The sequence below is a fragment of the Esox lucius genome, chromosome 17 (assembly GCF_011004845.1).
Source record: "Esox lucius isolate fEsoLuc1 chromosome 17, fEsoLuc1.pri, whole genome shotgun sequence".
NCBI lineage: Eukaryota > Metazoa > Chordata > Actinopteri > Esociformes > Esocidae > Esox > Esox lucius.
Genome location: NC_047585.1, coordinates 14512414 through 14524431, shown reverse-complemented (window position 1 = coordinate 14524431; position 12018 = coordinate 14512414). Strand labels below are relative to the sequence as shown.

General features: G+C 48.1%; 1 protein-coding gene across 1 annotated transcript in view; it reads left to right on the top strand.

The window, feature by feature from the left end:
• Positions 1–11696, top strand: part of foxj3 (forkhead box J3) — a 70760-nt gene extending 59064 nt beyond the window's left edge. The window contains 7 exon segments of the mRNA XM_010882034.5: positions 2182–2316; positions 4765–4939; positions 7009–7473; positions 7808–7909; positions 9588–9788; positions 9915–10013; positions 10278–11696. Of these exon segments, the coding sequence (XP_010880336.3) occupies positions 2182–2316; positions 4765–4939; positions 7009–7473; positions 7808–7909; positions 9588–9788; positions 9915–10013; positions 10278–10390 (1290 nt within the window). The 3' untranslated portion in view covers positions 10391–11696.
• Positions 11697–12018: the final 322 nt, after the last annotated feature.

Below are 12018 nucleotides of genomic sequence, written 5' to 3'. Positions count from 1 at the left end.
CTGGATGTGATGGATGTGTTCACATTCCTCAAGTAGCCATGTTATGTAATACATATTAACACTTGGACCTTGTCGGCGTGTTGCCAAATATGATAAAATTGACCATTATAAATAGGACTTGCATGGAAATATGGGCAGTAGTCTTTACCCAATTTTTTATATGTATTTGTTGGAGACTTCTATGCTTAGTTTTTTGGTTAACAGAGCACTGGGGGACCAGATTCAAAAAGGCTGCATTCTTCAAGCTAATGTGTGTCAATGTTGCAGAATGTTTGAAAAAGTAATTGCTAAATACTTAAATGTTTTGTGACCCGCCTGTGAAAGAAACTACTTGCATTCAACGGCTTCTTAATTTCTTAACTGGAGCTTCGATAGTCCGTCAGGATTCTAGACCACTTTCAGGTTTATATCAAATGGAAGCAAAGTTTGAAAATGGCTTAAGGAAGATCAGGCCACTTGTAGTATGAGTAGAAGTGTGTGGGTGGGGGTGGGGGGGGGGGGTATTCCAGTCTGATGTAATGTCTTGTCCTGTCCTCTTCAGAAGGTGAACACGCGTCACAGTCCTCTCTGTGAGAAATGGGGTCATAACATTTTCTAGCTATAAACTCTTTGGTCGTAGGAAAACAAATGCTCTGGCTGGTACAACCTTGTTTTGCAGTTAAGGGAGGTTACTTGTCTTACTCCAGTTCTATTTACCAAGTGCCACTTCTATTTCTCTCACGACCCAGTTTTCAAATCAAGTGATCCCTTGTTTGGGAAATGCTGACCTAATTCCATTTGTACCAAATTAAACCATAAATGAAGTGCGTTATTGTCGACGTGAGGTCCATCCATGCCATTTACCCGGTGGAGTTTTAATGCTTATTCACACGCAGACACTCCTGATAGGTCAGATTGACACCGGGATGTGTTCACCTTCATGCCGTATGCAGATGTTTTGTGTGCTAGGTAGTGGTTGGAAATGGGCCACAGGATACTAAAGGGTTAAAATCACATACCAGGTTCTATTTTACAATAAAATCCATTGAGGGTTTTACTAAGCTTGTGTCGTTTGACAGACTTGTCAGGTTTTCACTCCCCTTGGGTTTAATTGAGTGCGCGAGGCTAGTCGGCTCTGGTTTCTGGCTTGAGACGAGCAGAGCAGCCTGTCTTCATGTTGCACTGCTGCGTTGGCTGGACAGGGGAAGGGGAAGGCAGGCAGCCCCTAGGCCCAGAAGTTGTCCCCTTGTGCTGAGCCAAGGCTCATTCCACACTCCCGATGGGCGGGAACCCCTTTGGCTAGAAGGGGGCTCGAACAAGACCCATCACCTGCACTGTCCGGGCTGATCCTGCTGCCGAAATCTGTACTGTAATGCACCCCAGCCCGGCAGCCTGAAGCAGCACTCATAGCTGCCATTCCTCACATCCTTTCAGTTTCACACAATGGAAACAAATGAATGCGGCAGCTATTCTCTCCGGATCTCATTATATTCATCACCAGATTGTTTCCACCACCAGGACTTCTTATTTGCGGTCTGTTGTGTGACACCACAATACACTGTTTTATTTTTTTTGTTCATTTTCCTTTTCTTTTAGCAAACAAAAAAAAAAACAATGTTTCAGGTGACGATAATGCAGACGGTAGTTCCGAAGTGCTCTGGCTGCTCGTGTTGCCGGTATCGAAAAGGTCACGGTCTCTGTTGCTTCGAAGACCTTTTGTTGGCTGTCCCAAACCGATTCGCGCTATGTGAGCAGATGGGTCTGACGCGCCCGGTTGTGTGACCTTTAGTTTAGAAGGGGACGTCCAACGTTCCGTACCCAGAGAGGAGCAGCCTTTACCTGGGCTGTTATTCAGAAGGAGCCCCTGTGGTTGTAGCAGCCTCAGAAAAAGGCCAGCCAGCCTCTAGTTCATTGAAGCCTGTGCAGTAATGACAACTGATAATCTGGTACACAAAAGCTTTGCATACATAAACACGCAGGTGTCAAATTCCTACGCACGCACCGAATTGAGTTGGTTTCAAAACCCAAGCGTGCGTTCTCGTCCGTCACCAACCTCTGTCTACTGACGCGAGACCACACCGTCAGAATGAGAGTGCTCGTACACGACACGCAGTCATTACTGAAAAGCCTGTGGGCATGTTTCGAAGACGTGTGTGGTGCTATGCGTGCGCAGCTAACCCGGCTCGCTCTTTCTTGTTTCAGGTGGCGTTATACAACCCCGACCAGGACGGCAGTGACAGTCCAAGAAGCAGCCTTAACAACAGCCTGTCTGACCAGAAGGGCCTGGCCCTTCCGTTAACCTGAAACAGTGTGGGCAGTGTCCACAGCTACACGCCGGTAAGGACGGCGCCCCACCGCTTCTAACCACAACACGCACACTGGTTACAGTCGAGAACCACAGCATGCACGCACACAACGGCTCCAGGATTTTCCCTTGACTGCACAGAAAGTGAACATCAGCGCCATGTAACCACACTGATAAACCACTGGACACATGGATACAGAAATAGCCTGTGTCGCGGCTAGACGTGTTATTGTTTAGACTGTGCATGCCAAGCTTTAACCTCAGTATCGCCTTGACATGGCGGTTAGTTAGCCTTTTAACAGGGCAAAGCAGCTCCACCCAGAAGGCAGTAAGTCGGTGCACGTCTCGAATTGTCGGAGCAACCTAGGGGTTTCCCCCGTCAGAAGATCCGCGGACGGCGAGGGATTGGAAAGAGGTGGTGGGGGGACGGGCGCTACTACACACTCTTGGAGAGCAGACAAAGAGCGCCGCAGCCTGTGATGTCCTCCCACCAGAGATGCCCCCTTCTTTGGTGCGGTTCTCCCATTTCCCTAGGTAGTGTCTGCTCCGGGCTATCCACATCGATCCGTTCAGACTGATGGATGTTCCTCCAGCGCTGCCGAGACCAGACTCTGTTCTCCCTGCCGTCTCTCACTTCAGCCGGGCGGGTGGAGACCAGATTCCATAGCAAGGCCATCGATAATGTAGCCAAGCGATATGGCTTCAAAGCTCTGGCGGTTGTAAAGGATGTGTACTTTAACATCAAGACTACTTCATAAGTGACTGTGAGGAATCCCCCTAGTGACCCAGTACGCTGGGGGGGGGGGCTGCAACAAAAGATGTTGATTCAACATAGGCCAAGTAAGGCAACCGGCTGCAATCGGATGAGCAAACTCGCAACCAGAAAGTTTCACAATCCTATTGCACCTGGTTGCCTTCGATTTCTATGCTGAATTAATCATGTTTCTTACAATGCGGTAATGGTTCTGTTCTTAGTGTCCATTGGTGCGTTAATTCTGATCCTTCTTTTTGTGATGCTACTGGTTAAAAAACAACATGGACTTTTTTGTGAATGCAAGGCATTCAGTTTCTGAAATAACGATAGCCTTTTCTGAATGTTCTCCTCATGATCCACCTCATTTAGACGGTCCCGAGCTACAAAGCAACACTACCTGCACTCCTACTACATCAGGGTACACACATCGACGCCCACACATACTGTACACCAGTGGCAATGAATGCTTATTCGTGCAAGGCTTTGGTATTGGATTTTGTTTTAAGATAAATGTTGCAGGTCAACTGAGCATTGCTTTTGTGTTCATTTAGGTTGCTCTTTTACTATTGGAAATGAGGCAGCAAGCAGTGATCAGGATATTTAGCTGGGTTCATTGTGGGTTCTGAGGTTTGATTAGCTTAGTGGGCTAGACAAGATTCAGGCCTGAATCGGACGTTGGAGTGTTGTCATGAATGTTGCTCTGGAGGCCAAATCTGCCTTCAAGGCAGAAATTATTTGATTGGTTGGGCTGAACCTGCGTTTGAATCAGAACTGCATGCTCTGAGAGGACATTTGACCCAGGATATAATGCTTGTCCCTAACTAAATTTAAACCTCAACTGTTTTGAATGTAAACCTCTTGAAGGACTTGAGGACTTCTTAAGCCCTGCCCTCAACGTTTGAGTCCAACCAATCAGATCATTTCTGCCCTTTGGGGCAGATTTGCCTCTGGAACAAAATTCATGACGAAGAAGCCTAACCTGCCCTAGATCTGATGCACTAAAATAGAACCGTGTTTCGCATGAAACGATTCAGTTGTTCTCCCCGTCTACTGTATGTCTGAGGAGCATGTTTCTTAGTCCACTGGCGTTGTCCGCACTCACCGTTACAGTCGGTTTGACCCGACCAATGGAGGACTAGATCCTGACTGGTTTTAGGGTCTTTAGGGACTAAAGAGGATCTAGGATTTGGGTTGACCTTCAGTGCTTCTGAACCTTGCACTGAACTCTGAACCTTGCACTGAACTCTGAACCTTGCACTGAACTCTGAACCTTGCACTGAACTCTGAACCTTGCCTGAACTCTGCACATGCACTGAACTCTGAACCATGCACTGAACTCTGAACCATGCACTGAAACTCTGAACCATGCACTGAACTCTGAACCATGCACTGAACTCTGAACCATGCACTGAACTCTGAACCATGCACTGAACTCTGAACCATGCACTGAACTCTGAACCATGCACTGAACTCTGAACCATGCACTGAACTCTGAACCATGCACTGAACTCTGAACCATGCACTGAACTCTGAACCATGCACTGAACTCTGAACCATGCACTGAACTCTGAACCATGCACTGAACTCTGAACCATGCACTGAACTCTGAACCATGCACTGAACTCTGAACCATGCACTGAACTCTGAACCATGCACTGAACTCTGAACCATGCACTGAACTCTGAACCATGCACTGAACTCTGGTCTGTTTCTCAAACCCCCCCAGGTCACTAGCCACCCAGAGCCTGTCTCTCAGTCCATGAGCCTCCAGCAGCCCCCCCAGCCACAGTACAGCATGCCGGAGCGGGACAAGCAGCTCCTCTTCTCCGACTTTGAAGATCTCAGTGCCTCCTTCCGCAGCCTTTACAAGTCCGTCTTTGAGCAGTCCTTCAGCCAACAGGGTGAGTGCTCATCGGGGCGGCCCACTGTCCTTACCACCGGGATTATTGTTTGTACTAAACAGCTGGTCGAAGGAGACTGGAAAGCGGCGCTGATCACGTTTAGTGAGTCGAATGAGTAGTTAGTCAATAGGCAGTAGCTCCAGTGGAGATCTGTGTGGCTGTTGTCATTGGGTACTGTGCCATGGAATGCTCTGGCATCTGGCCTCATTTCCAGTGCAAAACACAACAGATTAATTGCGAAGTACCACAGTACAATATTTATTCAGTTTTATTATATGGAATAAATCTGCTACATGCAAAAAAAATCGATTTATTATTACTGTGCTTGGAATCCAGTACATCTACATCGTCTGCGTGTCTCAGGTCTAACTATACTCATGGCCGGTCCCCGTGAGGCAAAAGTCATTTTCCGGCTCAGGGTTTAGGTTTAGGGTCAAATAAATTTATTTTATAGTAAGAATTGGGGTTTCTTTAAAGTCCAGGCATTGTTGGTTGAGTTTAGGGTTAAGGTTAGGCATTACATCTAGGTAAAGTTTAGGCATAAATGTTACTTTATTGAGGTTAAGGTTAGGTTTAGATTAGGGTTCGGTTTAGGGTTAAGATTAAGGCAAGGGGGTGTGCAATTTCTATTTTCTGGTACCCATGAGGGTAGCTGTACAAACGTGTGTGTGTGTGTGTGTGTGTGTGTGTGGGGTTCATATTTGATGAGTACAAGATTGCAGAGTTAAACCTTTAGAGCACTTGCCATGATGATATTCATTATAATGATATCATATAGGGATATCACACGAGGCCAAATCAAGTGTGGCTCTCCAAAAGGCTGGCAGCCCTTTAGAACGGAAGGCTTTTTGTCTGTAATCTGATCGACCGACGAACAAAAAGCATGTGATAAGGGGGTTATGGGCCAGTGCAGACACTGCTTTTTCTTGTATAACCTACTTTCACAAATCAAATGCGTTTCATGCTAATGATTTCCAAGTGCTCCTCTCCTATAATCTATCATCTATGTTTCATGAGTTTAAAGTTGTTACCTTTTTTCATGCGCATAAAAGGGAAATCTCTTAGTCAGACGAGCCCTTTGCAATTAAAAAACGTAAATAAGTGAGCGAGAAAGCGAGCCAAAGAATTTCACACCCTGGTGCAGTAGACAGTGAGCTAATTCACGGCTTTGATAATAGGTAATGAGCTCGCATTATTATTCTGGGGGCTGCACGCTAATTGCTTTCTGTATTTCCCTGGTCGGACAATGGGCTTTCTGTGCCGATAAGAGATGCACCTTTGTCACCCCTGCGGCGAGTGTTCTGGGGCGATTGTAGCGGCACAGGGCTGGAGTCAGCTCTAAAAGCACTCCAATGAAATGGGTTTACCGCGCCAAAGCCCTGATGAACATGGCCTCTTAAGAACTGCTCCCCTACACTCAGATGATTGCTGTTTGGTGTGCAGATGTTCACGCTTCGGCCGTGCTCGTTTCAAAATGGTACGGCAGTAAGAATTGTCAAAATAATTGGGTTGGGAGAAGAAAGGCTCTGGCTCTTCGTGGCCTGCGGAAGCTCCTTGCGGAAGCTCCTTGCGGAAGCTCCTTGCGGAAGCTCCTTGCGGAAGCTCCTTGCGGAAGCTCCTTGCGGAAGCTCCTTGCGGAAGCTCCTTGCGGAAGCTCCTTGCGGAAGCTCCTTGCGGAAGCTCCTTGCGGAAGCTCCTTGCGGAAGCTCCTTGCGGAAGCCGGTTGGGTCGTCTCTAGCGTTGTTTTGAGTTTGACGCTGATGTCGCAATTTTCAAATTGAATGGGCTCTTTTAAGCTGCCAACCACAAGATGAGATGTTATGACCGATGTGCAAAAGGCAAGATGGTTACTGAGTTAAGTGGTTGTCCCGCCTACCCGTCTATCCCAAGGGTTAGGCACCGAGTGGGGGTGTACCCCACAATAAATAAGCGTGTCAGACAAATTACTGAAATGTGGGTTTAAGTGTTCTAGGTGGTTTGATACACTATGTACATATAATGACCATTCTCTGAGAACAGGGTGAGTGAACCCACCAACTTTTTTGTAACGTGCGTGTGCTAACTTGCAGGTTTGATGGGCATGCCGACGGAGTCGTCCCAGCAGACCCACACCTCCTGCTCCTATCAGCACTCCCCCAGTAGCGCCATCAGCGCCCAGAGCAGCCTGTCAAACAACCACTCCAGTGGCGGTGGCCAGGTGCCCCTGTCCCACCCTCCCCAGCACCCGGGCCACGGCTCGCCCCACACGCAGCACCTCTCCCAGCACGGCCAGCTGGGGCCCCACGCTCCGCACGTCCCCCACGCCCAGCACGGCCAGCACCAACACTCCCAGCACCCGGCGCACTCTCAACACGGGCAGCACTCGGCGCACGGCCCGCAGCACACGCCGCACCCCTCTCAACACGGCCAGCAGCACGGCCAGCACCCCTCTCAACACGCCCAGCAGCACGGACAACACCCCTCCCAGCAGCAGCAACATCCGAGCCTGGCTCACCAGCCCCATCCTGCCCAGCAACAGATGGCCTGCAACACAGGTAAGACCTGACTCTCTCCACCGCACCAATGTCACACACACGCGCGCGCGCGCACACGCACGCATTCAGATGCTCTCACTGAGATCATTTGTTCTGCATTAAGTAAAGAGAAATGCTTTGGGGCAATGGACAGTAAATCATCTGATTTATGCTGTTTGCTGTAATGAGAACAAAGCAAAATGCTCCATCCTTACTGCAGACCTCTGGAGCTCAGTGAGCTTATCAGAGGGAAGTGGCTCCTCCTGGTGGGCGAATTGGAGTATTGTTTAAAAAGAAACTTCACATAATGCTTCCTCTGCAGCCTTTAAAAGCCCATCTCTGTCTGTGTCTGCAGGTCTACCCTCTGACTGGTACCCCAATCTGGATGCACTGAAAGAGAGCTGCCGTATTGCGAGCAGCTATAACTGGGCTGACGTCGACCTGTCACCTTTTCAAGGTGCGGCCTTGATGGGTCATGTGAATGTAGTTGTTTTTACGCTGACACAACCAAACTCTAGCCTCAAGAAGGTGGCTATCAGAAGAATTCACACCCTTTTGGACTTTTCCACATTTTGTGTTACAAGATTAAATCAAAATCAATTTAGTTTTTGCCACTGATTAACAATAAAAAGGAGCTATAGTGTCCAAGTGAAAAAATTTATCTGAAATTTTCAATGATAATTACTCATTTTAAACCATTAGCAATTGATTACATCTTTCTCTGGGAAGTTCCACATATCATGAAGACGCAGGAACATTCCAAGCAATTCTTATGTAAGGTTCTTCAAAAGCAGCAATCAAGGGTAGGAAAAAAAAAATCCAAGACCTGTAATATCCCCCAGAGCACAATGAAGTCCATTATTAAGAAATACAGAGGCAATGTGGCCTAACTGTTGACTCAAAATGGAGTATCTTTGCGAGAAGGGCAATAGTCAAGGTGGGAACTCTATGGGAGTAACAACAGCACAGGTGCTTCATAAAAGTGGCCTTTTATGGGAGAGTGGCAAAAAGAAAACCACTCATTTAAAATCTCCGTTACAGTTTGCAAAATGGCATGTGGAAGACTGAGACCCAGTGGAAGATTCTGATTATACCAAACTAGAGGTTTTTGTCCTCAATGCTAACTGCTGTCTTTGGCAAATGCGTAACACTAAACAACCTCCGTGCTGTGAAGCATGGTGGGGGCAGCATCATTCTATGGGGATGCTTTTCTGCATCAGGGCCTGGACAGCTTGTCAAGATAGTGGGCAAAGTGCAGAGAAATCCTGGAAGAAAACCTGCAGAAGTCTGCAAGAGACCTGGGACTTATTCCATCAGGACAATATCCCCAACATACAGCCAAAGCCACACTGGTGTGGCTTAAAAACAAAATCAATGATCAATGTCCAATCTAAGTGAGAATATATGAAGTTGGAAATTGCCGTTCACAAAAAGGTTCCCATCCTACTTGAGCTTGAGCAATTTTGCAAAGAAGAATGGTCAAATGTTGCTGTGTCCAGACATGCGAAAACAATATGGAGATTTTATTTTCACTGAGTTGTTTGTGCTGATCACTGGCAAAAACCCTTTATTATTCAATTTTGATTTCAGTTGGAAATATGGCAAAACTCCAAGGGGCGTGAATACTTCTGAGAGCCCCTGTAAACTTCTAGTTGTCTTGTGTTGTCATGACTACGATGCATTCCTTTTCCTGTTCACCTGTAGTCTTTGTACCAGCATTATAAAAGCTTTTTACAAAATGTTTGATTACAAGTTGTTTTATCTTAATTATTTCATGCCTGAATGCCTATGATGAGCAGTTCTCTCTTGTATGCAGAAGAGTTGCCAATCAAGGGTTTAATTTGAAGGAGCTCTTCAATTAAAGAACACTGTCTTCAAGTTTAATTACCAAATGCAGTGTAGCTCAGCGGGTCACAGAGTTGATCCAGTTGAAAATTGCAATGTAGGAGGTTTTAATTAGATAGCAGCGCTGCAGGCTTTTGTTATGCAAAGTGGTGGTTTTGAGCATTTTGACAGGATTTAAAAAAAAATGTATATTCATTTTTATTGATTTTCCTTTTTTAATATGACTGCCTTTTCCGAAACGGTCTCGCCTCGTCGTCCTCCCTGTGTGTGTCGGGACTGACCGCATGCAGGACTGAAGGAGAGCATGAGACAGGCGGAGCTCAACAACTGGTCCCTGGAGCCCACCCAAATCGCCGACCTCTGCTCGTCCATCAACCAGTTCTTCGCCCGCACCGGCGTCATCCAGCCGCAGGCGGCCGTGCAGCCGCCCCCCGTCCCCGTCTGCCACGGCTCCATGCACCCCAACAAGCCCGGCCAGCACATCACCACAGGTTAGTGGCCCACCCGGCCGGAGCCGTAATGTTGGAGCTGCCTGATCGATTTAAGCCCCCGCCAATTGCGCAATGTCGTTTTGGGGTTGTCATATCGGAGTCAAGTTCCTCCTTTTCTCGTCCCAGGTAATCTCTACATGGACTCCAGACAGCCCATGTCCATGATGGGACCCCCAGTGTATCCCCACTTGTCCCAGATGAACAGTGCGGGACCCACCATGACAGGTAGAGTAGAGCCGTGGGGCCTTGGCAGCCGCCTCTCAGCATCCATCAGACCTGGCCTTCCACATATCAGACCTGGCCTTCCACATATCAGACCTGGCCTTCCACATATCAGACCTGGCCTTCCACATTATACAAGCAACCGCAATGACACCGACTTCTTATCCCCTTTCGACGCCCCATTTAACCAGCGAGTCGTGTGCGCGTGCCGTCGTGTGTGTGTGTGTGCGCATGTGTCCTCACGACCCTGCTCTTCTCGCTCCACAGGACACCACGCGCAGATGAACCAACAGCACATGATCCCGCCCAGAAACTTCCAGATGCACCGCATGCCAGCTGACGACATCCAGGACGACTTCGACTGGGACTCCATTGTGTAACGCCAGACGCTCCGCCCCACCCCCCTTCGACACGAAGCGGCCAGGAGGCGCGGTAGGAGGGAGAGGCCTAACAGAGCTGTAACTCTAACAGGAGGAGACTGACTTACTGACTGTTGATGGAACACAGAACAATAGATACAGGTGTCACTTTGGAAGAGAGAGAGACTTCAGAGTCCTGACATTTTTACAAACAAAAACAAAACCTACAAAAAAAAGGTTACTTTGAAGACAATCATATTTAGTAAAAACTTGTTTCCGTGGTGGCTCATGTGCTTGCGCACGTTCATGTCGAAACCCATCCACCAGTCCCCCCCCCGCCTGCCCTCCTTCATCCCCGTCTCAGCCAGCAGCCTTCCAAAGTCACCTCCCCCCACTCGTTACCTGTTGTGTGATACAAGCGACTCGTCCAGCCTGTTATCCTCCTCGTGTTGACTTCAGGCCCTCAGCTGCCTCTCGGATGAGTTTCCCCCTTTTTGTTTTCGTTGTTGTTGTTTTTTCCGGAAAACGCAGGCCGCCTCTTTGATCTACGCTTGGCCGTCCCCTTCGGGTGGTCGATGGGTCCTGGATGTTGGGCGTGTGGTAGTCAGGTTTATACTATCTGAGGCTCTTTTATTAGCGTCTAACCAGGCTTGATCTAAATAACACCATCCTCGTACGGAGTCACCTATCCAGTTTCAGCGAACCAGTCCATCCAACCCATTAGGAGAAGCTCAATTCTGCACTCCGCAGCGTTACCGGCAGTATTTGTGCTTTTGTGGATTTTCTTTGAACACCGTGTCATACCTTAATCTCCAATACTCCCAACATGACTGAAAGAATGCTTGAGTGGGTGACCGAGACATTCAGTTCTCCTTTTCGCCATTTTGCCTGACTTAACAATACTTAGGCAGCACCGAAAGTCTGGTTCTAATTCGACAAATTTGTTCGTTAGGCCGTCAGTCGACACAGGACAGACGTGTGAGGGGGGAAGTCAACGGTGAAAAAGGAATCAGAGTACTTTGTCTGCTTGTCGACTCGATGTCTCTACCTTTTCAACTCAGTGTTGCCCAAACAGCTGTCGGACATGTTACCGTTCTCTTCAAAAGTGGGAGATAAAGTCCATGATTTGATTCAGTCATGTAATGTAAACCGTGGCGTCAACACGCCGATTCCGCCTGGTCCAGGATACGCCCTGCGTACGCATTGACTCCGTCCCACGTGAGACCTCGAGGGTCTACTACAAGCCATACAATAGGAATGTTCTTCATTCAGATGTTATACATCTGAAATTGTACGAATCAGTCAAAACCCCCCCCCCCCCCACCCCCCCCCCCCCCACCCCCCCCCCCCCCCCCCCCCCCCCCCCCCCCCCCCCCCCCTCCCCAATATTTTCCCTGCTGTGACCCAGCCGGAGAGAATATGCTGTAATACAATCATGAAACAAATGGGAATGAGCTGTGTGTGTCTGTGTGGTTTTATTGTCATTTTAGGGCTATGATTGTTTGTTGCAGTCAACTGCGTATGGTATCAATGAGCACAAAACTGATGCACAAATGAAATGAAAGCGAGGGTTAGAAGCAGATATGCATTTTGCAGGCATGGTTTCTTATGCAGAGCAAGCCCTTTGCCTGGTCTACAGCCAAGTGGAG